This window comes from Nanorana parkeri, unplaced genomic scaffold (genome assembly GCF_000935625.1).
Source record: "Nanorana parkeri isolate BGI_ZX_2015 unplaced genomic scaffold, ASM93562v1 scaffold1477, whole genome shotgun sequence".
NCBI lineage: Eukaryota > Metazoa > Chordata > Amphibia > Anura > Dicroglossidae > Nanorana > Nanorana parkeri.
The window spans coordinates 4,143-30,686 of record NW_017307745.1 but is presented as its reverse complement, the minus strand read 5'-3'; the positions used below and the strand labels follow the sequence as shown (position 1 = coordinate 30,686).

Here is a 26,544-nt window from a genome sequence, read left to right as displayed (position 1 = left end):
CCCTCCCCCTGTCACGGCAGAGAGCCGTGACAGGATCGAGAGGTGAGCGAACGCCGGTATGTGTTCGCTCACCTCCCGATCTACTGAGCCGACCTGTGACAGTCTCATTGTCACAGGTCGGCTAGAACTATGAGGTGAGTGGAAATCACTCACCTCATAGTTCTCCTTTAAAAACTAGTTGTATTTAAAAACAACTGAATGATTTAATATTGAATACAGAGCTGCATTATTATGTCTTTTAGATCTGCCTGGAGTTCAGCTTTAAATACATAATGATGTTTGTGTGGGAACTTGGAAATATATGTACAAATAAAAAAGGTAAAAAAGATTCCAGCTGTAGTCACGTTAGCACTTTCAGAGAAAGGTTCCCACAAATAGAGCGGGGAAGGTTAGAAACCCTCTAACAAGCACCCTATATCAGCAGCTTTACTACAAGCATCCATTTATAAAATGACTCCATAAGAACCAGCTGAGATCATGACACCATATTATTTAGTCCTTCCACAGTACTTGAAGAAGAAGGGATACAGTAGAACACATTTGTTTATGATGCACAATGGAGCCATCCAGGATAATTGCTGCATATTGTTCTAGTATTACTCATCTTCTATTATGAAAAGACATGAGATCTTCTGTAAGGTTTCTTATACATAGTGGAAACGCGTTGCTATGGAGAAAATGAAGGGTTTGTGGGCACCATGGAAGGACTGCGTGTAGTATGTAAGCAAGTGGCAGAGGTTGCAAAGACAACCGTAGCAGTTTGTGGCCTCTTGAGGCAGAAATCCCAGGTGGGTCCGTACAGAAGCGACCTCTGTACCCATTAAAGGTAATGAAACACTGACAGTTTCCACATCTGTCCGCATATAATCGTGTATGGAACGATTACGTGCAGATCAAGAATAGATACTTACCCCTGGATGCAATGTCTTTGTGTGCAGGGACACACATCTATTCCGATCCACAGGTAATCCTTCCATCCATGTACGATTAAATGTTAGCAGTCACAGACAGATGCGGTCAGCACTCACTTAAATGGCCACATCTGTATGGACCCACCTGGGATTCCTGATGCAAGATTCCACAGGTTCTTGGTGTAGGAGTCCCCAGATGCACAGGAAAGTTCAGTGTGCATTTAGCCCAATTCATCCTATGCAAAAGCAGGAGAGCTGTGGGAACATGGAATTCTAAATGACTTCTACAGGACTAAACAAAAACAAGTCAGTTGTAAAGAAATAACCAAGCACCTAAGTCCTAAGCCTGTGAATACAATGCAAAAGTACTTACAGTGGATCTTCAGCCTGAAATATAGCGTTGCCTCCCCCAACCCTGCAACATGAAAATTCACCCTCTTTTTAAAAAAAAAATGTGTTTAATAATTCACGTTCTGTTCCACCCATATATTCCATTCTCCCCTAAGCGATAATGACATGCTGCACTCCTGGTTCCTCCTAGGATATGTACACCACATATCCTAGCAGGTATTGGCTTACATACAGTGGATGGAGGAGGAGAGAGGGCCTATCAGGATGTAATCGGGGGACCACTGCCTTGAACCTCTGATATAGCTCGATCACAAAGTTGTCAGGGAAGAAGATGGCGGGACCCGGTGTTTGGCAGTCCAACACTGATCACAGCAGGACAATGTTGGATTCGCTGGCCAGGTGAATACAGGAATTGAGGACAACCCAGCATAAGGCAAGAGGAGATTTAAAAAAAATTAAATAGGGAGAAGGGAGGTGAGGTTCTGTTAAAGTGAAAACAAAAATCAAGAGTTAAATCTTAAAAATGCATTCAAGTACCCTAACTAATGACAATACTGGACCTTATTTGTGTATCACTCAGCTGTAGATCGTCAAATCATCTCTGAATTGGTCCTAACACTGTCCTTCCTTCTGGAGGGTGCCTACTTTTGTTCCCCATGGTCCCTGTGTGTGATGTAAAGTAATCACCACTCCAAGCTCGCACCTGTGATGGACTACACTGTCACATTTAGTTTACGGATTTGTATTGAATTATAGTCTATTAGAGGAGTGAGCTTAGAGTAGTCTTGTGTCATTTCATAAAGTGTATGTAAAGCCAAATCCTTTTTTTTGTGGGATATAGTAGGAAAGGTCTAATCCTCCGCTATTCCAAATGTAAAAAAAAACATTGCTTTTACATACACTGTAACAGTGGCAGCAAACTACAAAAAAAACACTAGCAGAGCAGAGCTGTAAATTAACTGGAGAGCCACGTTCCTAAAGCCTGGTTAAAGCCATCAAGCCAAATCAGAGAAAGTGGTTTATTCTATGCAGGACAAAACTCAGAATGATAAAATGCCCTTTTACAGTACAAGGATAAAACAAAGTGTCTGCTACTGAGGTCTTCGTACTATAAATGGGATGTTATTCTTGGTCCTGCTGATGCTGGGGATATCTGACACACCTGTTTACATACTGCCTGGCTAGACAGGCTGAAATTGCATATTCAATCTCAATGCTGCTGCTTGTGACACCAGTCACGTCTGACCAGTTGGGAAACTATCAAATGTGACATGGAAGATAGTGTGGAAAGGCTCTGAAAGTGGACTGGATGTACGCAGCGGACGAGTCATTCTGTGGACAGCACTGACATTCAGTGGCACAAAGTGTCTCAAACCTCCTAAATAACAAGTGCCACGTGAAGAACTAAAGAGCAGGACAGTTAACCAAGGAAGACGTTGCTGAAAACAGAAGCTCTCATGATCAGGTCCCTCCTAACCATCTCGTCTTGAATTGTATCGTAGCTGGACTGTCTTACTTTATATTGTAAAGTGCTGACCAAACTGTTGGTGCTATATAAATCCTGGAAGATAATAATAATAATACAACAATAATAATACTTGCTAGATTGTCTGGGATGACAGTGCTAAAAATGCTGTCCAGTAGCTGACATTTTCACCTAATGTGTCCATCTTACAACTACAGGTCATAATGTTGACAGTGCAGTTCAGATGACACAAAACAGTCATCTGAACTGTGCTGTGCTCTAGTGCAAAGGGAGTTCCACAAACTTTATATTTATTAAATAAAAAAAATAAAAAATTTGGTATATGCCCCTAGCGGACTGAGTTTCAAAGTGCTTATACTTGCAGATCCTTGGCAACCAAGCAGCAGTATGCACAACTAGAGCCTGCAGCATCCAATGGCCAGCAGGGAGAAGCACACACATCTAAAAGGGATCCCAGGGATGTGTTTTTAAAAAAAATATAATTTGATAAAAAGCGTGCCAGGCCCTCTCACCAAAACTAAGAGCAAAGAGCAGCAGACATACCCAGTGATGACATCACCGGGTCCCAGAACAGACATTTCTTTAAAAAAACTAAATTTCATTAAAATTATTGCATGTGAATGAGGGGGGAATGTTCTGCCCCGGGCGCCCATAACTCTGGTTACGCCACTGAAGCGAAGCAATTGTATGTGTATACTACATTTCAGCTTTTAATGTCATAATAGCTGGCTTTATAAATTTGCCTGGAGTTCTTGTTTAAATGAAGGAGTTTACTTCTATTTCCAGCCTTTCAATGGCTTCATTCTTCTAAGAATTATAAAAAGCATTACAAATAATCCTCATAGAAAAAGAAACAGATTTCAATTTGACAATTTGAACTTTATCAGGTGATCCAAAATCCCTGAAGAGTTTAATATGGAACAAGTTTGTATCTGGAACAAATATAGAGCAGACACAGGCTGTGCTGGAATAAGGTATTTCAGCATCCATGCTGCATGTGACACACTGCACTGCCAAATTAAATGAGGGGAACAGAAAAACATTCAATTTCCAGTAACAACACACTCTGTACCGAGTAATAAACTTTAAAAACGGTTACGTCGTTGAACAAAAAGGGATTTGGATTTACTTTATCTGGAATATATGTACTAAGCTGGCTTCAACTCTACAATGGCTGGAGCTGGGTTTGCCTTCTCTACCAATGAAGGAGTTTGGTGTACGGCTTAAAGCGGACCTTTACACTCAAAAATCTAATTCTACCTCTATGTATGATGATTAATAATAACATAGACATGTCATGTGTAAAATGTTGTGATTTTGAAATACTTAGGGCTAGTTCATTAACCCACAAACAGTGCGTTTTGGCCAGAACGCACTGGATTGGGTCCTGGCCGGCTCACTGCCCACCAGCCCCAAAACGCCTGGAATGCGATAGTTGTTCATGCATGTAATCTTATTACATATGGCGTGCAAGTGTTTACATGCAGTGCCTATCACCTGATCATTAACTTGAATGGGTGCCAGCTGCCGCCTGTAAACGCCAGATTAGGGAATTTCTGCTGCAGGAAAACGCAAGGAATCCCTAAATCACACTTAGGGCCTGTTCACATGAGATCAGGTCCTGATCAGGTCCTGATCAGCAGACGTGGAGCTGCTGATGCACAGCGTTTTGGCCGCGTTTTTGATGCGTTCCAGCAACAAAAATTTTTTTTTTTTTTCTGGAGTGGGGCTGTTAGTATGTTAGTTGCAGCGCAGTGCGTTTTTGAGGCGTTTGCGTATCCGGACCGTTTCCGGACCTGACAAAATGTGACATGCAGTATTGTGACATGTCGTAAGCTGAACGGACTGCGCACGTGAGAACTGGAGCCCATAAAACACATAGGGATACATTGGGATGCATTTTGAGTGCAGCAGCGTACGGAGCCGGTGAGCACACAAAACGGACGTCGTGTGAACAGGCCCTTAAACTTACAGAGGTGAATGGAGCCTAATACACTTCCCCCCCATACACATGAAAAAATATACATTACCCCCACACACACACACAAAAAAATACAACCCCATGCACATATAAAATAATAAAAATAATACAACCCCATTTACAGGGTCCCATGGGGACCCTGTAAAGCATTGTAGTAGCCAGGGCACAGAGAGGAACTGTTCTACGCATCTTCCTCTCTGCTCTGAAAACACAGGGGGTCGCTTACTTGGCACATCAGCTATTCAGAGAACACCTAGTATTTCTCGTACTATACAGCCTCAGACTCTGAGGAAGAGGGCGTGCCCCAGAAACATGTCAGCCATTGCGGTTTCCAATGTGTGTACAAGTTTGTGGAGCAGACGGTGTCCGCCACATTGCGCAGTAGTTGACTTGGATTTTGGATTGATGTACCCACCATTGGCAGTGTGAGAAATCCACCATTTGCTGTACATCTTTCTACATGCGTTTTACATTGTGATTTTTGCGAGTACATTTATCAGTGCGCTATTTTTTAAAATGTGGAATATAACATGGGTGCAAAAATTGAAAAAAGGGCCTCAGTCATGAAGGGGTTAAATATTTCATGAGGGAAGGCGTGCTCTTCTGTTTGCTTTTATTTACATGCATTGGATAACCGGGTCTATTTGAGGAGCTGGACCCATTGTGAAGTGATACGAGACTGGTGACGATTATGGGAGACACAGGGAGTAGATACTAGCACTGAGAGAACTATTTGTTTACTTTTGAGAGTTTGGAAGCGAAATTAGAGGGACAAACTGAGGAACAGACAAAAAGGGTTGAATGCTACTGTGTACCTGAAATAAGACACAAATGCCTGGGTGTTGGTCAGGGTGTTGTTAGTACTCACACAACCAGATGGGCCTGGTCAGAGTAACTATTTAGCAGAACAAGGGCTGCAGCATCAAGACAGACACTACATAATGTGCCAAGCAAAAGGCAAAGCATGCGCTTATGTGACTTCAGGTATTTCACAGTATACACTATTAGTGCATTGAGTGTCAGACAAGTTTTTTTCTTCTGTATCGGTGTGCAGAAGTCCTGATTGACCTATTCATTTTAACCCCTTCCCGACTGATGACGGGATTATCCCATGACCATAAATCAGTTCATTAAATGACCGATGCTGGGATAATCCCATCATGCGGTACAATGAGCACTGGCCTGTGGATGGACCAGCAGTTCATTGAGTTACTGCTGTATATGGGTTTCTCTAGGGTCCGAGGCAAACCCTGAACAGCTGTTTAGGTGATCATAGCCAGAGCCGAGCAGTGTGATCGCAGAGCTGCGACAGTTACACAGAGATGGCAGCTGTCAGCTTGTGTTGTAAACAGCTTGCTGGTCTGTGTGTTTACAAATCGATACAAAGTTTTTCTAAGCAGAATACTGTATTCTACCTAAAAATACTAAGTATCAAACCCCCTATAAATTAAAAAATAACCACTTAGAGCCCCTCTAAATTAAAAATAACAAATAAAGTTTTAAAATATATATGTTTAATAAAAACAAAAAGAAAATATACTGCCAAGATGGCTATTAACCGCTTCCTGTCTGGTGGCCATACATAAACAACCAGACGGGAGACTTCTAGGCGTTTTAAAACGTCCTTCACCGATCGGGAAAACTACTCAAACTAATTTTAGTCAGCAATGGCTGTTTAAATACAAGCATTCCGGCAGCTGTGGAGCAGCCCGATCACTTGTATATTGCATGTGGGTGTGCGTTCCCCCTCTCCACCGATTCCAAGATCCAGTGTGCCTGGTGCGGGGCCCAGGACCGGCGGCGAGATCAGGACACGATCCCCCTCTGATCTCCTCCCCGTTCTCTGAATGCAGGAAGTGTAGTATATTACATTCAGCGGTTACTCTCATGTTACATATCACTGCGATTGTTGGAGCGTGAGCAAGAATTCTAGGGCCTATGGCCAATTTTGGGTATGGTAGTTTTTTGCGATTTTGCGGGCGCACATAATTTTAAGGCTTGAAATGTTTGGTGTCCATTTACCCGACGTAACCCCATCTTTTATACTTTACCAAAAAATTTGGGTAATAAAAAATGTTTCATAACATAACGTAGGGGAAAAATTATTTTACACTTTTCCGTACATTTTTTTCATTATATATAGTTAAAAAATAAAAACTCCAGTGGTGATTAAATACCACCAAAATAAAGCTCTATCTCTCCCCAAAAATGATATAAAAATCATTTCAGTACAGCGTTGTATGACGGAATAAATGTCTAAGTACAGCAGCGCTAAATACTGAAAAATGGCATGGACACGAAGGGTGTTCAACACCCCGGCCTTCAAAATTGTTCCATAAAAAAAAATTGTATCTCACTCCTTGTATTTGTGACCTACAACTCAATATAAACTGAAATCCCAGACATATGATATACCCTATAAAAGTGGGACAAATACAACAATTTTTTAAATAAATTTCTGTTAGCTACACTAATTATGTACACATTATTATTGCCTAAGCGGTGAAGAAATTAGTTTTTTCCCCATAAAAAAAAAAAACACATAAGAATTTCTATATGCATATGTCACATCAACTTAAAGTGACATTAAACCCTCAGATTTTTTAACATAAAACAATAGTGTAATGTGTACCTTACTGTAATCCATGGTAGTTTCCCTTCTCTTTGCTGCTCTTCCTTTTAAATCTGTATGTCTTCTCATGCTGGGCAGAACTTCTGTTTTGCAGCAGACTGCCTTGTCTCAGGAATGGATACACAGTGTCTGTGTATAAGATTGTATAGGCTTGTAACCTGAGCCAGCACTACAGGAAGAGGCCCTGAGCTGCAAAGGGAAGTTCTCCCCAAGCATGAGAAGACATGAGGATTTAAAAAGGAAGAGCAGCAAAGAGAAGGGAAACAACCATGGATTACAGTAAGGCACACATTACACTATTGTTTTATTTAAAAAAATCTGAGGGTTTAATGTCACTTTAAACCCCAGTTTGTCCATTAAAAAACTGGTATATAATATGTGTAGGTGCAATGAATGAGGAAGATGGAAATTCTCATTAAACAAACACATAACAAAAATGTAAAAATTGCTCTGGTCCCCAGAAGCGAAAAACTTTCCTGAAGCTGTGTCACTAAGGGGTTAATAAAGTCACCATCTCGCATTCTGTGTCTTTATCCTATATAACTACTTTGCACACTCACTGGCTCATGACTTTCTTTTCCACCTTTCTACCTGTGTGCGAGTCAAATGCTAATTATAAGTAACAGGAAATCAATGCTCATGGGGCTCATATACCTGCAGATTGGGCCACCAGAGACTTCTTCTTAGCGACAAGCACTCTGATCTGCAACAGATATGGCTATCTAGAGTAATGGCCAAATACGAGATATGTAGACAGTGCAGGCAGATGCCAACCATGGCTATCCAGAGAGCTGTGTGCATGCACAGATGTGGCTTCTCAATAATCATAAGGAATTATCACCCTGAGTGACAACCCCATTAAATACATTTTCAGATAGAAAGTTGGTAGCAGCCCATAAACAAATCCATTCTAACATTCATGAAATTCAAACTCTAAAGCAGGAGTAGCCAACCTCAGCACTCCAGCTGTGCTAAAACTACAAACCCCACCACGCTTCTGCCTCTGGTCATGCCTGTGGCTGTCCCGAGTCTTGAAATGCCTCATGGGACTTGTAGTTGCACAAATAGCTTGAGTGCCAAGGCCCCTTACCCCTGATCAAAATAATCACATCACAATCATCCCTAAAACAATGTTTGCTAGGTTCCTTACTTTACCATATATCATTTTATTTTGGTGGTGGCCCAGTTTGGAAAACAATAAATAGTTGCTGGCATGTGGAAGACAATACATGGTTGCTGGCATGTGGAAGACAATACATGGTAGCTGGCATGAGGAAGACAATACATGGTTGCTGGCATGTTCTTTTGTTATTTAAGAAGTTTATTGAAGCCAGAACTCCAAATAAAGTTATACTCACCCGAGCCATTGTTCTTATACCGCTCCCTCCAGCCTGTCTCCCCCTTCTGCTCCAGCAATGGTATGTCCCTCGGCATCCCCACGTCCAATACATTGTATTGGGCGTGATGACTCAAAGGACCTTAGGTCGCTGGAGCAGAGGGGGGAGCGGACTAAGAGCAAGCCAGAATATAAAACTTTGTTATTTTAGCTCCCTAGACAAAAATGAGCACTTAACACTTGCAATGCAGGTTGTAGCTCCACTGCAAGGGTTACGATTGAATTTGCCCGGAGTTCTGCTTTAATATATACCTACCCCTGCTCTAAAGCAAATAATTGTCCCGAGACAAAAGACATGTGGAATACCAGAGCACAGTCTGCAGAAACGTGTGATATTTATCTTGGCAGTGTGGTGTTTGACAACTTCTGTCTGAATATTTGGTTTAATGATCCCGCAATGACTCATTTACAAATCTTTGGCTATCTCCCTTTATTAAGATGTCTCTGCTGCAACATTTCACACAGCCTGACGGAAAAAAACTAAAGCACATATGCTGAAGACTGTCAGAACTCGTACCTCTAATGCCTTGAAAATGGGCTTACATAGCTGAGGTAAACGGAGGAAGAAAAACGTGCTTTGATGGGTGGCCACAGGGTCAACAATACGGATACTCCATCAATGCTCTCTACAAAAGTATGAAATACTCAACATTGGCACAGCAATGATGACATACACTATATTGTCAAAAGTTTTAGGACCCCCCTCCCAAATCATTGGATTCGGGTGTTCCAATCACCTCCAGGTGTATAAAATCAAGCTCCTAGGCATGCAGACGCTTCTACAAACATTTGTGAAAGAATGGATCTCTCTCAGGAGCTCAGTGAATACAAGCGTGGTACCGTGATAGGTTGCCACTTCTGCACTAAGTCCATCCGTGAAATTTTCTTGCTACTAAATATTCCACGGTCAACTGTTAGTGGTATTATAACAAAGTGGGAGCAACTGGGAACAACAGCAACTCTGCCATGAAGTGGTACGCCACGTAAAATGACAGAGCAGGGTCAGCGCATGATGAAGCACACAGTGCACAGAAGTCGCCAATTGTCTGCAGAGTCAATAGCTACAGACCTCCAAACTTTGTCTGGGCTTCAGATTGGCACAATAACAGTGTGTAGAGAGCTTCATGGAATGGGTTTCCATGGCCGAGCAGCTGCATCCAAGTCTTACATCACCAAGTGCAATGCAAAGCGTCGGATGCAGTGGTGTAAAGCACGCCGCCACTGGACTCTAGAGAAGTGGAAATATGTTCTCTGGAGTGATGAATCACGCTTCTCTGTCTGGCAATCCGATGGATGTTTGGTGGAGGGGGGGATTATGGTGAGGGGTTGTTTTTCAGGGGTTGGGCTTGGCCCCTTAGTTCCAGTGAAGTGAACTAGCTGGTCTGTAGATGGCCCTCTTTTATATCTGCATTCTTATATGGATTTCATTGGTGGATGAGACAAAGTGAGCATTGGCAGCTTTGAATCTGAACATACAAACCCCATCTTTGTGACCCATAGGGGGTGATTTATAAGACGTCATATAGCAAAGAGCTATGTGAACCAGATTTGCAGCACATCATGGCCACTAGGTAGAGCAGCAGCGTATAGGAATTTCATATGCTCCTTGACGCCATCTAGTGGCCATAATGTGGTGAGAATCATGTTCGCATAGCAGTTCACTTTGCTATGCTTCCAGGACAATTTCTATTTTTCCTCTGACAAATGGTTAACACTGGGGAGGGACACTGGGAGAAACAGTACCCTGTATCAGGTTTTCACTGCTGTTTTCTTAGCGATTGGGAAATTCCTTCTCACTGGCACTAAAAAACTGAGTTGAACTCTTGCCCCATGTTATCGCCCTGCACTCCTGAACATCATTGATTAATACTCTCTTGAACCAAAATCTGCTGACGTGGTGTTTGATTCTGTCTGCTCTTCCCCCATGTTATTGGGATAAACAAACAAATAAATAATAAATAAATAAAAGAACATTCATGGTAGGCACACTTTACCCCGCCATGGCATATTTACTAAAGCTATGGTGTAAAAAAAAAGACAATCTGTCACAGACCTGGCCAATTCAGATGGCATATGGTGAAAAATATACATGTGCAGATGTCAGAAGTCAGAATGATCAATAGATCCAGAAATACAGACAGCTGAAGTTAATAGCGAATCTCATTTTCCTGTAAGAGACAACCTTGGCCCGCCCCAATGAAAGAGGTTTTCAATCACAATAAAGGATTAAGACGGAGGAAGCTTTGACAGAGCCACAAATCAACTTCTAGCTTCATTAACTAAAGACAAGAAGCTCAATAGGCACTATAGCACTATATTTATTTAAAATGATTGTAACCACAATTTATTTTCAAGGGACTAAAAGTACTGCAGGGGGCTGCCATGGCTGGGCTTCTTATGAAAATGCTAGTTACGTGGCTTTCATGCGGACACATTGCTTTCTGAGTGACTTATCTGAAACAAGTAATAAGATATTGAATTCTGACACTCTTTTACAACACATCCCCAGCATCCCTTTAAATGTACTTGTAACCTGTCAACCAATTAGCAGTGAGCACAGATAAAGTCTGCAGCATCCATTGGCCAGCAGGGAGAAGCACACACATTTAGGGCCCATTCATACCAGATACATTGCTGCTTCACGGGTTTTTTACCAGTGCAGCCGCAAAGTAAGACAAGTCGATTGTATTGTTCCAGATGGGCTCAGTTCACACCACTGTGTTGTGGTGGTGTGTTCTGAGAAAAAAAAAAAAAGTATGGCATGCAGTACTTTTTTTCAGTGTGACACAGAACAACCGCATCGCACCATGCTGTGCCACACTTGTGACTTTCAATAAAGCTCTAACAAAAAAAACAACAACAGTGTGACGCATTACAATCAGCACTATGATGGGCGCGCGCGCACACACACACACACACACACACACACACACACCAGCAGCCGCGCGGTATAGCGTTCTTTCTGGTGTAAACAAGCACTTTAAGGGATAAGTTTGATCATATAATTCTTCTAAAAAAGATCTGAGGTTAAAAGCTGTGACCTTTATAGGAGCCTACCGAACCCTCTTACCAAAGAGCAGGAGACAGACCATCTGAAAACTTTTGATTGCACGTTGATTGGGGGAGGGGGTTGGCGAGTGAAGGTATTATAGGAGTGCACTACATTTCAGTTTTAACTGGTCTAAGAGCAAGCCAGATCAGAGGATCGGGAGAGTACAACTTTTTTATTTTTGAACCTAGACAAAAACAAGCCGTTAACCCTTGCAGTGTGGGAGTAGCCCCACTGCAAGGGTTAAGAAATGTTTTTCCCAGTGTTCCGCTTTAAACTGAAAACACAGCAGATAACTGTCTGTGAAGGTTCTCATTCATCCAGGTCATGGTATATCTGTAAAAAATAAGTCAAGGCAACTGGACTTGCAGTATTTTTCTTGAAGACGTTTCACTGGTCATCCAATTGAGAAAGCTGGTCGGATGACCAGTGAAACATCTTTAAGAAAAATACAGCAAGTCCAGTTGCCTTGACTTATTTTTTACAGATACAGCAGATTACTGTCCACAATTAGCTATATTTAACCTGAAAAACATTTCCATAGACAAATATTCAGATTATGTGACTGTCCCAGGAAATTGGGTGTCAGTTCTTACCCCTTGATAGTTTCATACAATCCATCCTACATTGAAAAAAATCGAGTCATATTGTAACAAATTCATGTTACGTTATAAAGGAACAAAATGTATTTGCTATTTTTTGTATTACTTCAAAGCAGAGATTGCAGCCAGAACTGCAGTTGTAAAGTATCACAATAGTTTGTTTCTAAGCGGTGTCATATGGCAGTTCACATGTTCATGCAGAGAGAACTACTAACAATTACTGATTCATGTGGCCCTTCTACTGTTGGAATACAAAGGCAGCAATGGTTGTACATGGCAGATTAATGGTTCTGTTAACCTGAGTTCTCATGTCATTGAGTAAGCAGTCATCCGTTGTCATCGCTTGCATTGTGCTTTGATGAGCTATTGTGCTACAGTTACATTGATCGTGTTATGCTCCATTCTAACGACAATACCGTGCCATAGCTAATTATTCTTAATTATGAAACAGGCACCAAACTCTTTTAATGGTGACAGAAGCAATTCATGTACTTTTGCCTGAACTGTGATTCGTTTTTTTTTTCCTTTTCAAGATACTCGATTACCAAACAAGACACTAAGGGGTCTATTTCTAAACAATTCACAGAGCCATTCCTCCTCCAAAACTTTGTGAATGTTCATTCTGTGCGAATGGAGGCAAAAGCGAATGTTAATAGTATAGTTTGCTTTAAAGTCGAACATAATATTGGGAGATACCACATTATGGCCACTAGATGGGGCTGAGGTGCACAGGAAAGTAGTATTTATTTCTGTATGCACATTGGCATGCCAAACTATAAGGCTCCATTCATATACAGCATTTCGTGGCCCGTGCGGTTTTCCATGCTGAAGACAGCACGGCACGCAAATGCTAAAATCTTTACAAATGCACGGATTCCGCTCATTTACAGCTATTACTATAGCTGTGAACGTGCGGAATCCGCCATATAAGCGCGCTTGTACTATTTTGAAGGATTGCCTGGTTTCGCCTTAAAAGTCTGAACAAGTGCATTATTTTAAAAGTTTAAAGCGATTCCGCGCGTATTCTTACAGCCGAATACGCACGGACAACCGCTCCTGTGTGAATGGAGCCTAAATGTAGGTCTCTCAGGTAGTAAACTTGTAAAGACAGGGTCCTCATTAGCACAGAACAATGTGGGCGGGAATCCCTGCTGTCCTGGAAGATTCATGGAAAATATGTTACCAGGGAACTAACTCTGTTTTCCCAATTCATCTTGCAGGACAGCACAGGAGATAATTAGGCTAGCAATACCTTTTTGGGGGGTGGGGGGGACAACTGCTAAGAGTACATTCCTGCTGAAAGTGTGTGCATGGCAGGTGGTCGACTCTGTAGTGTTTCACAAATGATTGGAAACCAGTCCAGGAAGCTACCTTACAGATCGGGTCTAGTGAGATCCCAGCTTTCTCAGCCCAAGAAATAGTCGTGCACATAAAGTAATTATCGATCTTAATCCCTTACAGGGATCATCTCCTAGATTGATAATTACTTTATTGTGCACGACTATTTCAACCACTGGTTTAGGTCAGGTCATCAATGTCCAATTTATTATCCATGTTAGCCATCCCACCTGCCCACATGGTCTAAACCTTGTACAGACGGAATTTTTTGTGTTGTTTTTAAACTGTCTTTTTTAGTGTATGGGTGGTTAAGGTCTTTCCCGATCCATCGGGGTTTCACCAACTCTCTGGTTGACATAAGGTAGAGTAATAGAACAATATTGAGAGTCAGAATTTTGTCTGAATACGGTTTCCAAAGGAGGGAGCAGAAATTCTTGCGGAGCCATAAAGAGGTCCTATGAGGTGAAATTCCTAACGGGCAGTTTGCTTCTGGAAATGGAGAGCAGAAATCTCTTAAGGAGGGAATATTCTGATAACTCAGTATCCAAAAAGGAGGGGAAGAGCAGAAATATTTTAATATGGAAATAGTCTGATAATTCCATAGCCAAAAAGGAGGGAAAGGCTGCCGTCTGAACGTCCAAGGTGCTACAGGACAGACTCCTATCCGCCCCTTCCTGCAGGGAGTTGAGCACTGTAGGGATAATGGGTTCGGAAAAAAAACCAAACACTATTATAGTCCCAAAGGGAAACTCTTTTCCACATTATGCTGTAAATGGCCATAGTGGTAAGTTTTCCTACTAGATAGGATTTCCCTTCCAGTAGCCATGCCGAAGATGCAGATATGGGCCCTGGCAAAACAGATTGCTTTTTTCCGGACGATTCAGTCGAGGGGAAAATGATCAGTCTGCAAAGACTTGCCAATCGTGCCCTCATTAGGACAAAAGAGTGCAAAGAAAGTGACCTTCACTTTATCTTTGATGAACTATCGAACCACCTTTGGGATGAGAAGAAAAGGGGGTGGGGGGGGGCATCAGTCAGATCCCAGCCCCATTGATGAGCAAAGGCATCTGCATGCAATATATCTGTCCTCAAAGCAGAAACAGTGCTAACCCACAAGCTACATTATGAATGCAGAAGTGCGACACGCAAGGACCATCAGACAGCAGACTCTTGCATGTACATAGAAGATTTCTGCCCCCAATGTCATATGGGACTTATGCTCTGCACTCTAGCTATACATGTCTTCCCAAACAACTGAATGTCAGAATGCCAGCTTATAACTACTCTGCATACCCAAGCTCCCCAAAACCTGCACTGTAAAGCACCATCAGGCAGGAAGGGGCTGGATAAATAACAAACATGACTATAACTTGTATAGAAATGAAGAATTCTGCCCAGAACTATGGGGAGTATAGTAAAACTTATGTACGTTAAGTTATGCAGGTCACTACTTCAGAATGTATGATAAAAAAATCTGCGCTAATGGAATAAAAATAGCTGGAAAAAACGGACTAGCTAAAAGCTGCTAAACTCAGGTGGTAAAGCCTTAGTCAGTGAACAGAAAAGGTACAGCGCTAAAAGCCTCTCTGTGATATACACTCATGTGCAAACATATAGTAAATACATAATTATAGACAAATCACATCATATAAATAATCAAAACCTCAACATGAGGAACACTGAAAGTGCCAATATGTGAACAAATACAAAAATAAAGTGACTGTGTAAAAAGTGATCCTAAAACTCAATTGGTATAATCCCACCGTATAAAAAAATTGTAGCAAAAAGTATTCCCCAAAGTAAACCACAACTTGTTTCAATGTGATGAAAAGTTTCTTTTTTTGTCCTTTGTAAATTCCCAACAAGAAAGGAATTAAGTGAAGATGAAAAAAGGAACAAAGTATGTTTTCTTTCCAGGTGCTATAAAAATCCCAGTGTAACTAATACGTTTTCCAGATCGGTACTTCCTTAGTGTGTTCAGCAGGAAAGATCCCCCTCCAGGGTCTGCACTCACCACAAAGTAGGACTGTAGAGCAACAGCCAGACACGCTAAGATAGGAAAAGTTCCACGTCCTCACGTACCTCCAACCCGTTAGGATCCCATATTCAACTCCAATAAGGACCACAAGTTGCTCATGTCAAGGTCACTGGTGGAAGGTGGCTGACCCTGGTGAAGACTATTCCCTTCTTTCATGCTGTCAGTGTGATTTTACACCATGAGCATCTCCGCTCTTTTCCTTTATGGTTCTTATTGAAGTAAAATATGGGATCCTAACGGGTTCGAGGTACGTGAAACTTTTCCTATCTTAGGCCTTGTTCACACCTGACCGTTTTGTAGGGCGTTCTACGCTCGACGAACGCTCTACAAAACGGTCAAAAATATAAATTGCATTGTAGTCAATGCCCTCGTTCCCACCTTGGCGTATTTCCGCCCGTCCCTAACGCCCTACAAAATTGCCCACGCCTGAAAAGGTCCCGGGACTACTTTGGCCCGTTTTGTAGGGCGTTTTCCATTGGGATACAGCCAAGTAGCCTTTGGGGTCGCGCGACTTTTTACCACAGACGCGCATATTACAATACGCCTAGGTGTGAATGGGGCCTAAGGAAGTACCGATCTGGAAAACGTATTAGTTACACTTGGATTTTTATAGCACCTGGAAAGAAAACATACTTTGCTCCTTTTTTCATCTTCACTTAATTCCCTTCTTGTTGGGAATTTACAAAAGGACAAAAAAAGAAACTTTTCATCACATTGAAACAAGTTGTGGTTTACACAACTTGGGGAATACTTTTTGCTACTATTTTATACGGTGGGTTTATACCAATTGAGTTTTAGGATCACTTTTTGTTTACAATCACTTTATTTTTATATTTTTTCACGTATTAGCACTTTCAGTGTTCCTCATGTTGAGGTTTTGATTATTTATATGATGTGATTTTGTCTATAATTATGTATTTACTATATGTTTGCACATGTGTTGCACTTTAAATGCACTTTGAGTGTATATCACGGAGAGGGTTTTAGCGCTGTACTTTTTCTGTTTACTCAGTACTTCAGAATACCGTGCCGATAGCAGTATAAAAACAACCTTTAGATAAAAAAGCCACACGATGTTCAAATATAGCTTAAAAGACATATATAGTACACAACTCCTCACATTACCTGCAGATCATGTACATTTCCTATCCAACTCTGCAGTAACCATTAGGGCTTCCACACACCAGATGCATTCAGGTTTGTTTCTAAAAACGCATTACAAAAAGGCATGCACAGTTAAGACAATGTTTTATTAAAATCCACACCACTATGTTCAGTACCAGTGCTTTAAAAAAGCAATATAAACTGTCACACATTACAAACGCATTAGCAAAGCATGGAGATACTCAAGCAGAACTCACACTGAATGCAGAAATTGTAGTGTGGACAAGCCCATACCCCGCCAATATAACAATTTATGAAACGTGTATATTGTGATACAGGGCTGAATTAAACTAACGTCAACCATCTAAGCAGGTGCAGGAATGACAAGGCCTCACTGTCCCAAATTGTCTACAAAAGTTGTTTAAGGCACTATGCCTTTTCTTCATCATACTTCTGTCCTTTCCAGGCTTGGGAGGGTATAGGTGCCAGGATTTCATCAAAACACTGATGCCATGATTCTCACAGGCTGGGGATTGTACGAGCGTTATAAAAGCACCTCACCATGAGGGAGTGAGGACCTGAAGACTTGCTTCATCTTACTAAAGTCTACTGGGAATATTTGCCCTACCAAAGGAGGACTTTGTTGAACCTACAAGACCTGATAAAGCACTAGGTGGTGAGAGGAAGGTTGGATTGGACCCTTCTCGGTTTTTACTAGTTCAAATAATGAACTACAGGGGGAAATGAGGTAGAAAATTAATTTTCTACGCCCACAAAATATGAAATCCCGCTATCTTGTCTATAACAACTAATTTTTTTAAGTTTAAAAAAAAACAATTAATTACCTTTTTATTGTTACCTCCATCTTTAATTTTGCTTTACTCACCTCCATTTCAACTTTCGAAATGTATCAAAAAGTCTTATGGTTTCCTGTAAAAACGGAAAAGTAGCACAAGTTCGAAACCAGACTAGGTTTAAAAGGAGAACTATGAGGCGAGTGCTTTTCACTCATCCTCATAGTTCTAGCCGACCTGTGACAATGAGACTGTCACAGGTCGGCTCAGTGGATCGGCACGTGAGCGAACACATACCGGTGTTCGCTCACCTCTCGATCCTGGAAGGACGCACAAAAGGAGGGGGCGGGCATAGCTGGCTCTGCCTCTACAGAGGCAGAGCCAGCTGCCAATCAGCCAGTTGGGTGGATCTTGACAGTATTTCCCGCTATATGCTGAGTTTTGGGTCATCACAGCACAGTATATGCACTCCTGTGACCCTGAGGAGAACTATGGGCAACAAAGGTTGCCCCATAGTTCTCCTTTAAGCACCTCAAAACAGACCGAGTTTTTGAGGTGACCGGTATTGGAGGACACAAATTTTAGGTATATATTTTTGGTTTTGGACAACTAACTATTTTGCTGCTGTGCTAATCAATCAATTTCTATTGGATGATTTATATCTTCATATCCACCCATTGGGGATGTAACTGGGATGCATCTCATTAAATCATGCTAATATCTTCAGTTATATAAACTAATGTAACCAATAGTAACATTTGCAGAAGACAATCTGACATTGTGTCCATTACGTATTGTTAATTCAATTTTATTGATAAGAACATTTACTGATCTTCGTGGTCTGTCAGTTAAACTCACAATTGAACATAACTTCTAGGTTTTTTTCTGTTTTTTCTTTCTATATACAGTAGTTAGAACAACTGAGAACTAGGGCTGCAACCAACGAATCGATAAGGAGAATAGTTGCCAACTATTCTCCTTATCGATTAGTTGGTTGGATCCCCTAGCTCTATGCTCCATGCTGGGAGGAGGGCACAGCAAGCAGTGGGTGGGTGCAATAGCCAGCCTGCTATTGCAATTTGAAATGGCCAATAGCAGGCTGGCTATTGCACCAGCCCACTAGCTGCTGTATATACATTCAGCTGCCATCTGCTAAATCTTGCCAAAAAGGTATGGTCTTTACAGCGGTTTCCGTTCTTCAGCAGTAACAAGGGATCGCATTTATAATGATTATTTTGTTTAGATTTACTTATGATTAAACACACCTAAAAATTAGCTCATGAAACATTTCCTGACATTAAGCTATATTCTTCAGTGAAACTACCTACCCATCTGTGACCCCAACATGCACTGCTCCCCCTCCCAGTCATGTCACCAGACTTTGCTTCCATCCTTCTCACCTCGTCATCTGTTGGCTACCCTCTTGCCACCATACCAGATGTTTGTCTACCCCTTCAAAAGCACCTGATTGTACAAGGGATTGTCAAGCAGCCTGTTCACCTCTTGGATTAACCATGCCATCTACAAGCTCATGGACCATTTCAAAAACACAGATGTCACCTGCGATGATGCTCACGGTACAGCTGTCACCTCTGGGGAAGCTCACGGCACAGCTGTCGCCTCTGGGGAAACTCACGGCACAGCTGTCGCCTCTGGGGAAGCTCACGGCACAGCTGTCGCCTCTGGGGAAGCTCACGGCACGGCTGTCGCCTCTGGGGATGCTCACGGCACGGCTGTCGCCTCTGGGGATGCTCACGGCACGGCTGTCGCCTCTGGGGATGCTCACGGCACAGCTGTCGCCTCTGGGGATGCTCACGGCACAGCTGTCGCCTCTGGGGATGCTCACGGCACAGCTGTCGCCTCTGGGGATGCTCACGGCACAGCTGTCACCTCTGGGGATGCTCACAGCATAGCTGTCACCTCTGGGGATGCTCACAGTACAAATGTCACCACATCAAGCATCACTCACCTGTTGTCACAATAAACCCTCCCTGTCCAGCTGTGACCATAGCAGTGACCTTCTGCCATCTAATGCCATGCTCCCCGGTCATCTGTGCCCTCCCAAAGCATTGCCTGCCCACCTATCAGCACTCGGGACCCAGACAGACACTTATCCCAACACATCAATGATCGGGGATCTGACTGATCTCTGACACAACGAGCAGTCGCCGCCTCCTTTACCTGTAGTAGGACAGCAGACCATTGCTCAGCACGAACCAGCGCCTCTGATAGCCCTTCAGGTAGTTCGTCCATTTGAAGAGCCAGCCTTTATAGGTGTCGGGGGCGGCGGGTGTGCCCTGGAGGGCTGATCCTGAATTACTCATGTCTCTGAGCCCAGGGCCCTCCGGGATGATCTACGGGTAGTAGAGACAGCGCAGAGCAAACACACCAGCCCGCTGGAGCCAGGAGGAGCGGCCGCTCTCCCTATAGACCAGCTCCTGAGTGGGCGGGGACACGGCCACACGACACGCCTCCTCAGCACGTGACTGCCAGAGGTACGGCATCAAAATAAACACGGTGTCACGTGACTTGTCCCCCGCTGGCGGCTGTGCCCTCGCGGGAAGAAGGGGAGTTGTAACGTGATGTGGTGAGTAGCAGTGGGCGACGGTGGGTGGTCTCGCCTGAAGGTGAAAGGTCACCGTGTAAGGCTTGGTTGTTTCCTAACGGGTCTCTCCGCAGCTACACCCTGCCATAAGGAAGAAGAGAGGATCACTGATGTTAGTTGTATTAAGCGGTCTCATCAGGACGAGTCTTCAAATCACTGTCTTAGTTTTAGTTACTTCTTGTCAGTATTGTGTGGCCTTAAAGGCTCAGTCCATGTTTTGCAAAAATGTAACAATTGCCCCAACGTTAATACAAAACATTATGCATTGCAACTGTGATCAGTGGATGGCGGGTGCAATGTTCAGGCTCCTGCAGACTCTTCTTCCAGGCACAGAGGTAAAGATCTTCTGTTATGGGGCTGGAGGAGGTAATCAATGGAGGTCACCGCACTCGTGCTCCATTGCAAGTCCCTCTGTCAAGGTAGGAGATGGGACTTGTAGTCATCACATTCACAGATCCTGTTAACAGGTGACTAGTGATAAGTTCGGGGTTGGTGCAAACCTAAATGGGTAGATTGAGCATATATTTCTTCCCTGAAAGCTCATTATGACCGATGTAATTAAATGAAGGACTGGTTCAGATGAGGAGACGATCTGATCCAAGATTCTCGTACACCTGTGCTGGGAGGATCTGTGCTGTGCCCGGAACTGCTAGGTATTGCAACTGACAGAACGGGAACAATGAGGACATTAAGGCCTTGTTCACACCAAATGCAGAGCAGATCCGCTCAGGTTTCTGCACACGCAGTGCAGTGGGTTGTGCTGCGTTTTTGGTGCGTTTTGGTTAAAAATTTTGGTTTGCATGCGTTCCAGAGCAGGTAAAATAGGGCTTGCTGCAGTTTTTTCACCTGCTCTGGAACTGAATGCTGCGATGTGAACTGGAGCAAAAAATACAATTGGAATACATTGGACGCAGTTTTGATCCGGTCTGTAAGTGCTCTGCACCTGCTCCGCGCTTGGTGTGAACAAGGCCTTAGGCATTTAGTAGCCACCTGATCTGCTCCAGAGTCACACTGTTGGGCAGAAGGTTCTTGGCTTTGCTAGACTGGGGGAGATGAATGCTCTTGCGCCCCATGGCATTGTTGATGATCTCACCTTGGCCATTTGATCTTTGGAAAGTGGGGGCATCCTTGACAGACAAGACCAGGGGTAGGCAACCTTGGCTCTCCAGCTGTGCTGAAACTACAAACCCCATAAGGCATTGCAAGCCACAGGCATGACTCCCAGAGGCAGAAGCATGATGGAATTTGTAGTTTCAGCACAGCTGTAGAGCCAAGGTTGCCTACCCCTGGACTAGAGAGTTCAGACAAGAAATGTGTCTTCCTAAGAGAGTTGCCAACCGCTCTTATCTACTGGATCCAAACCCTAAATGAAAGATTTGGCTATACATACAGGTTAATGACCATGTTAGGGGGGAAATAAACCAGACACTGCATTCGCTTTGGATAGAGTAGTGAGGGTTAAAACTCATGTCTGATTGTGGAGATTTTCCTTAACTTCCTGTCTCACAGATGCAGGATTCTAAAGGTGCCCATACACCTTACGACCAGCGCAAGACTTTTGTCTTGCGCTGGTCGTAAGCTTATTAAAAGCTCGTATGATCTGTCCATCTTGGACAGGCAGATCATACTTGCGATCATCGAAAGCCCACTCCGCTGAGGGGCGGGCTTCCGATGACCGCAATGAGGGGCGGGCTTCCGATCACTGCAAACGTGCAGTGTGCGCGTTCGGCAGTTGTCGAACAAGCAGGCCACTAACTTGCGACAATTCTCGTCGGGTTTTCAAGCCTGCTTGTTCGACGGAAGACGTGCGACCGTACAGTAGAAACGGTCGCACGCCTTCCATACACTGCACGATTATCGTACGATCGCAGGATTTCCAGCGATTCTCATACGAGAATCGTGCAGTGTATGGGCACCTTTAGACAATTGTCAAAAGACAAGTGTCCACATTGTATTTGCCTCAGTGAGCCCCAAAACAAACAGGAAGGGTAAATCTACCCATGTAGGACACAGACACAAGTACATAGCGTGGCAGGTTTCTAATTCTCTATCCAAAACTAGAAAAAAGTTTTGGTTATATGTACACACTTTAGGGCTTGTTCACACCAAATGCAGACCAGATCTGCATGAGTTTCTGCACACACAGTGCAGTGTGTTCTGCCGCGGGTTTTGTTTTTTAGCCTAAAATGGGCTTCCAGTGCGTTCCAGGGCATTTGCATGCGTTCCAGAGCAGGAAAAATAAGGCTTGCTGCAGTTTTTTTACATGCTCTGGAACTGAACGCTGCGGTGTGAACTAGAGCCCAAAATAACATTGGAATACATTGGATGCAGTTTTGATTCGTTCTGTAACTGCTCTGCTCTGCATCTGCTCCACGCTTGTTGTGAACTAGCCCTTAACCTGGACATATTTGCATGTTTAAAAAAAAGTTTGTTCCTGTTGGAGAAATTCTTCAAGCACGAAATGTTGCTTGACCCATTGAACCTCATTTAGCCATCTAATTGGAACACTGATGTGACATTGACTCAGCGTCTCCAAGCTGATATCAAAGACGTGTGTAGATTTGTCCTGTCTAGTTATTTTTGGGGTATGGTCAGTTTATTCAGTCTCTACAATCAGCCCCCTTAGATTTGGCGGCATCTAAGTGATGTGCAAGCATAAAACCTCACTGAGTGGCAGAAAACTATGGTGAACAGCTCTACAGCAGTGTATATCACACTTAATTGGCTAAGATCAAGTGTAGTATCTGTTCTTATCAGTTTCCGGTGGGGAAAAGAACTGTCCTTTTCGGGGGGGATGGTTACTTAGTACTCGCTGGAGTGAAGGTTTGTGCTGGGCTGCTTCTTGTCAGAGGGGGCACAGCCTGCTATACAGCCTCCTGATGGAGCAGGTGCTCGCTTGGTCTGGCCGGAGGGTTTGGGGGGCGGCAGAGGCCCGTGGTGCTGTGCCCCCTGGAGGTGGCGTTCCAGGGGTGCCAGAGAATCACACTGGGTGTGGGACCCCAGCACTGATTCACTGACACAAGGTCACGGCACTTCTTGCATTTTCTGCACAACGCCTCTTGGACAGGCCTTATGGCTAGTCTGGGGCAATATTTTTGCACTACGGCCCCTAAGGCCTGTTAGCGTGGTGCACTGGCACTTTAGATTTATTTATTGCACGGTTGGCACACTTTTTTATTTTTAAATTTTACCCACAGATGCTGAGGGTGCGGGTACCTTCGGGGCTCATTCCTGACGTAGGGAGGAGATTCTGTGACCCTTATGGGGCCCTCTGTCCTCTCCCACTTGTGGGGGGTTTCTCTTCGGGAGATCCCCCCAACCCAGTACTTGTGGGACCTATTTCGGCAGGTGCCCAGAGGATCGGGGTCCGTCGGCCTTCGGGTTGGTGGACCAAAGTATTCCTAGCCCCTGTCAGGAGCCTTCCCCCCCGGGGTGTCGGGAAATTGTGGCCCCTTCTTTTCGGAGAAGGACCAAGCACCCATGTGCACGTTTTTGTGTGTTGTGATTTCACGATTCACTTTTTTTGTTCACAGCGGATTCGTTTTCGAGCACGCTCCACTGGAAATTTTAAAAACTTAATAGCTGTCCCTTACCTGTCCTGATTTATTCATTGGGGTCCCCTCTCTCATCAAGAATAGGGGAAAAAAGTAATTCAATATGCTTACCTCATCTCCGGCGTCTGCCCAAGGTGCCTAGATGAGGGTAATGTCACACTGCTTCTGACCAGATGCCAAGGAAAGCTTAGTTTCCAAAATCTTACAAGAAGAAGCTGTTGCACTGTGCTGCAGCAACATTTTGTGATAGTTTGGGTACTCAGGATTTCATTTCAAGAATGGTGACATTAGCCCCTGTAGTATGGAAACTGGGTGAATGGGATACCTAATTGCCCTCTGTGTTGTTGTTTTTTAAGCTGCTAATGGTGATGGGGAAAGGACCCTGGTATGTTAAGGGCACCTTGCACATTACTGCAAGTTTCCCCTTAAGAAGTCTTGTCCTCCTCGAGGTGTCCATTGAATTAATGGCCCATGGTCTCCTTATTTGAATAGTGCTGTTTTCTTTGTAGTGGGCAGTTCGGTATTATGTAGTCCAGATGTTCCATGTTTGACAAAATAAGGCCCACCTCTGGGCTGAAGACAAAAATACCCTTGCAGTGGGCACTCCCTTCCTCCCCTGTACTGCAAGGGTTACATGCATGTTAGGTCTATGGTGTACAACAAGAGGAGATATTATTTACCTTAACCCTTACTTTGATGCTCTCCTCTTCTCTCTGACCCTTCGGGCGGTGGGCGGCCCCTCAACATCATCACCCTGCATTGTACGTCGAAGAAATGATTGTGCGACCGTGGCAAAGAATGTCTTAGAGAAGAGGCTTCAGTTGAGCGGTCGCACAGATGGAGAGAACCTTATGCCTGCACCCCTAGACTTAACAAGCAGTTAACCCTTGCAGTGAATGAATGTGCTTTCAGCAGCTTGCGGTTAACCCTTACTCTCTGTGAAATCTCCCCCTTGGGGTCTGTTTCGTAGCGCAGAATACTCAACCTTTTATTTGAATGTGCTAGTAAACCTGTTCTCTGTAAAGAAGCTAGTAAATACTTACCGCTCCTGCTGCTGCAGTCACCAAATGCTGTTGTAAAAAAGAGGATCTGCCAACTAATATCTCTTCAGAAAATTGCACTTCTGGTCCCCCAGCTGCATTCCATAGACACAGGACACAATAGTGATGTTGGGGTTGGCGGGAGACATCAATGAGTGCAGATAGGGAACAGGTGTATTGGCACTTTTATTTTAGCAACTTTGTCACTTCAAAACGGGTAGCCTAACAGGAATAATTTGATTTTTAAATGCTTAAAACATAATTTGCTTTGCGAATTTTGTGAAATTTATAATTTTAGCACAAAGAAGTCTTTCTAAATCTTTGAATAAACTGCCTCTTTAGGAATGGACTGTGTTCCCCTACAGATGTGGTAAATCTTAAAAGTTAATTAAGTAATAACTACTAAAATGTGGTGAGACAAACGGTATGCACAGCAGACATTTCACCATACAGCATAGTGGTACAAATCAGTGGTACAGACGTAACGCACATAAGCAGTTTTATTGTGGAGGCTGCCGAGTGTCAAGTTTTCCACTTGGGGGTGATGTTTTATTTGTTTCCATTCAGTGTTGTAATCCTCGGGAACCTGTGACAGGAGTGCCTTACTTCCTGGGCAGTGGAGGCTGTTGGGATGTTGGTGGTAGTGTAACAGAACTAGCACCTTTTCCTTTTTTCTTAAGTTGAAGACGTTTCACAAAAGCCTCATGTTCTTTTTCCCAGGAAGTGCTCTTTTTGTTTAAATTATTCAGAAACATTTTCTTTAGATGTTCATGAATGTGAAAAGATCTAATTTTCAAACGTTCTATTTGGTTAACCTGAAAAACACAGATACAACATAACTGGACGTTCACAATCCTTATTTAAGTTATCATATTTTCCTTATTGGTACAAAGCCAGATTGACATAAATAACTGCTAACATATAGTAGAACTTAAAAGAGCCTGAAATAAAAATGGGGTGGCAGCCAACAACAGTGTATTGAGGCTTATGCCATTTTAGCTTTCTTTGCTTGTCTTCTGTACATGGATTTCTTAGTAGAGGTACACACAAGTTGGCATGGACCTCTACTGTGAGGCACAGGATTAAAACTTTCTGCACTTTCCAGCTGAAAAGAACAACATAACCCAGGCTATCAGGAAGATCTAACACAAAGGTTTATTGAACCATATACACTAATCAGCCATAACATTATGACCACCCGTCCCCTTTTGCTGCCAAAACAGCCCTGACCCATCAAGGCATGGACTCCACTAGACCTCTGAAGGTATTCCGTGTTATGTGGCACCAAGCCATCAGTAGCAGATCTTTTAGGTCCTGTAAGTTGTGCAGTGGGGCCTCCCATGGATCGCATTTGTTTTTCCAGCACATCCCAAAGATGCTCGATTAGATTAAGATCTGGAGAATTTGGAGGCCAAGTCAATACCTCAAACTCGTTATTGTGTCCCTCAAACCATTCTTGAATCATTTTTTCAGTGTGGCAGGGCGCATTATTCTCCTGAAAAAAAGGACACTGCCATCAGAGAATACCGTTTCCATGAAGGGGTGTCAGTAACAATGTTTAGGTAGGTGGTATTTGTCATAGTAACATCCACATGAATGGCAAGGTTTCCCAGCAGAACATTGCCCAAAGCATCACCCTGCCTCTCCCAGCTTGCCTTCTTCC

The 26,544-nt window shown here is 43.3% G+C and overlaps 1 protein-coding gene across 1 annotated transcript in view; it reads right to left on the bottom strand.

Annotated features, from left to right (window-relative positions):
* Positions 1 to 20,071, bottom strand: part of LOC108798451 (oxysterol-binding protein 2-like) — a 199,984-nt gene extending 179,913 nt beyond the window's left edge. Inside the window, exon 1 of the mRNA XM_018570208.1 lies at positions 19,864 to 20,071. Coding sequence (XP_018425710.1) covers positions 19,864 to 20,006 — 143 coding nt within the window. The 5' untranslated portion in view covers positions 20,007 to 20,071. The remainder of the gene's footprint in view (positions 1 to 19,863) is intronic.
* Between the last annotated feature and the right edge of the window lie 6,473 nt (positions 20,072 to 26,544).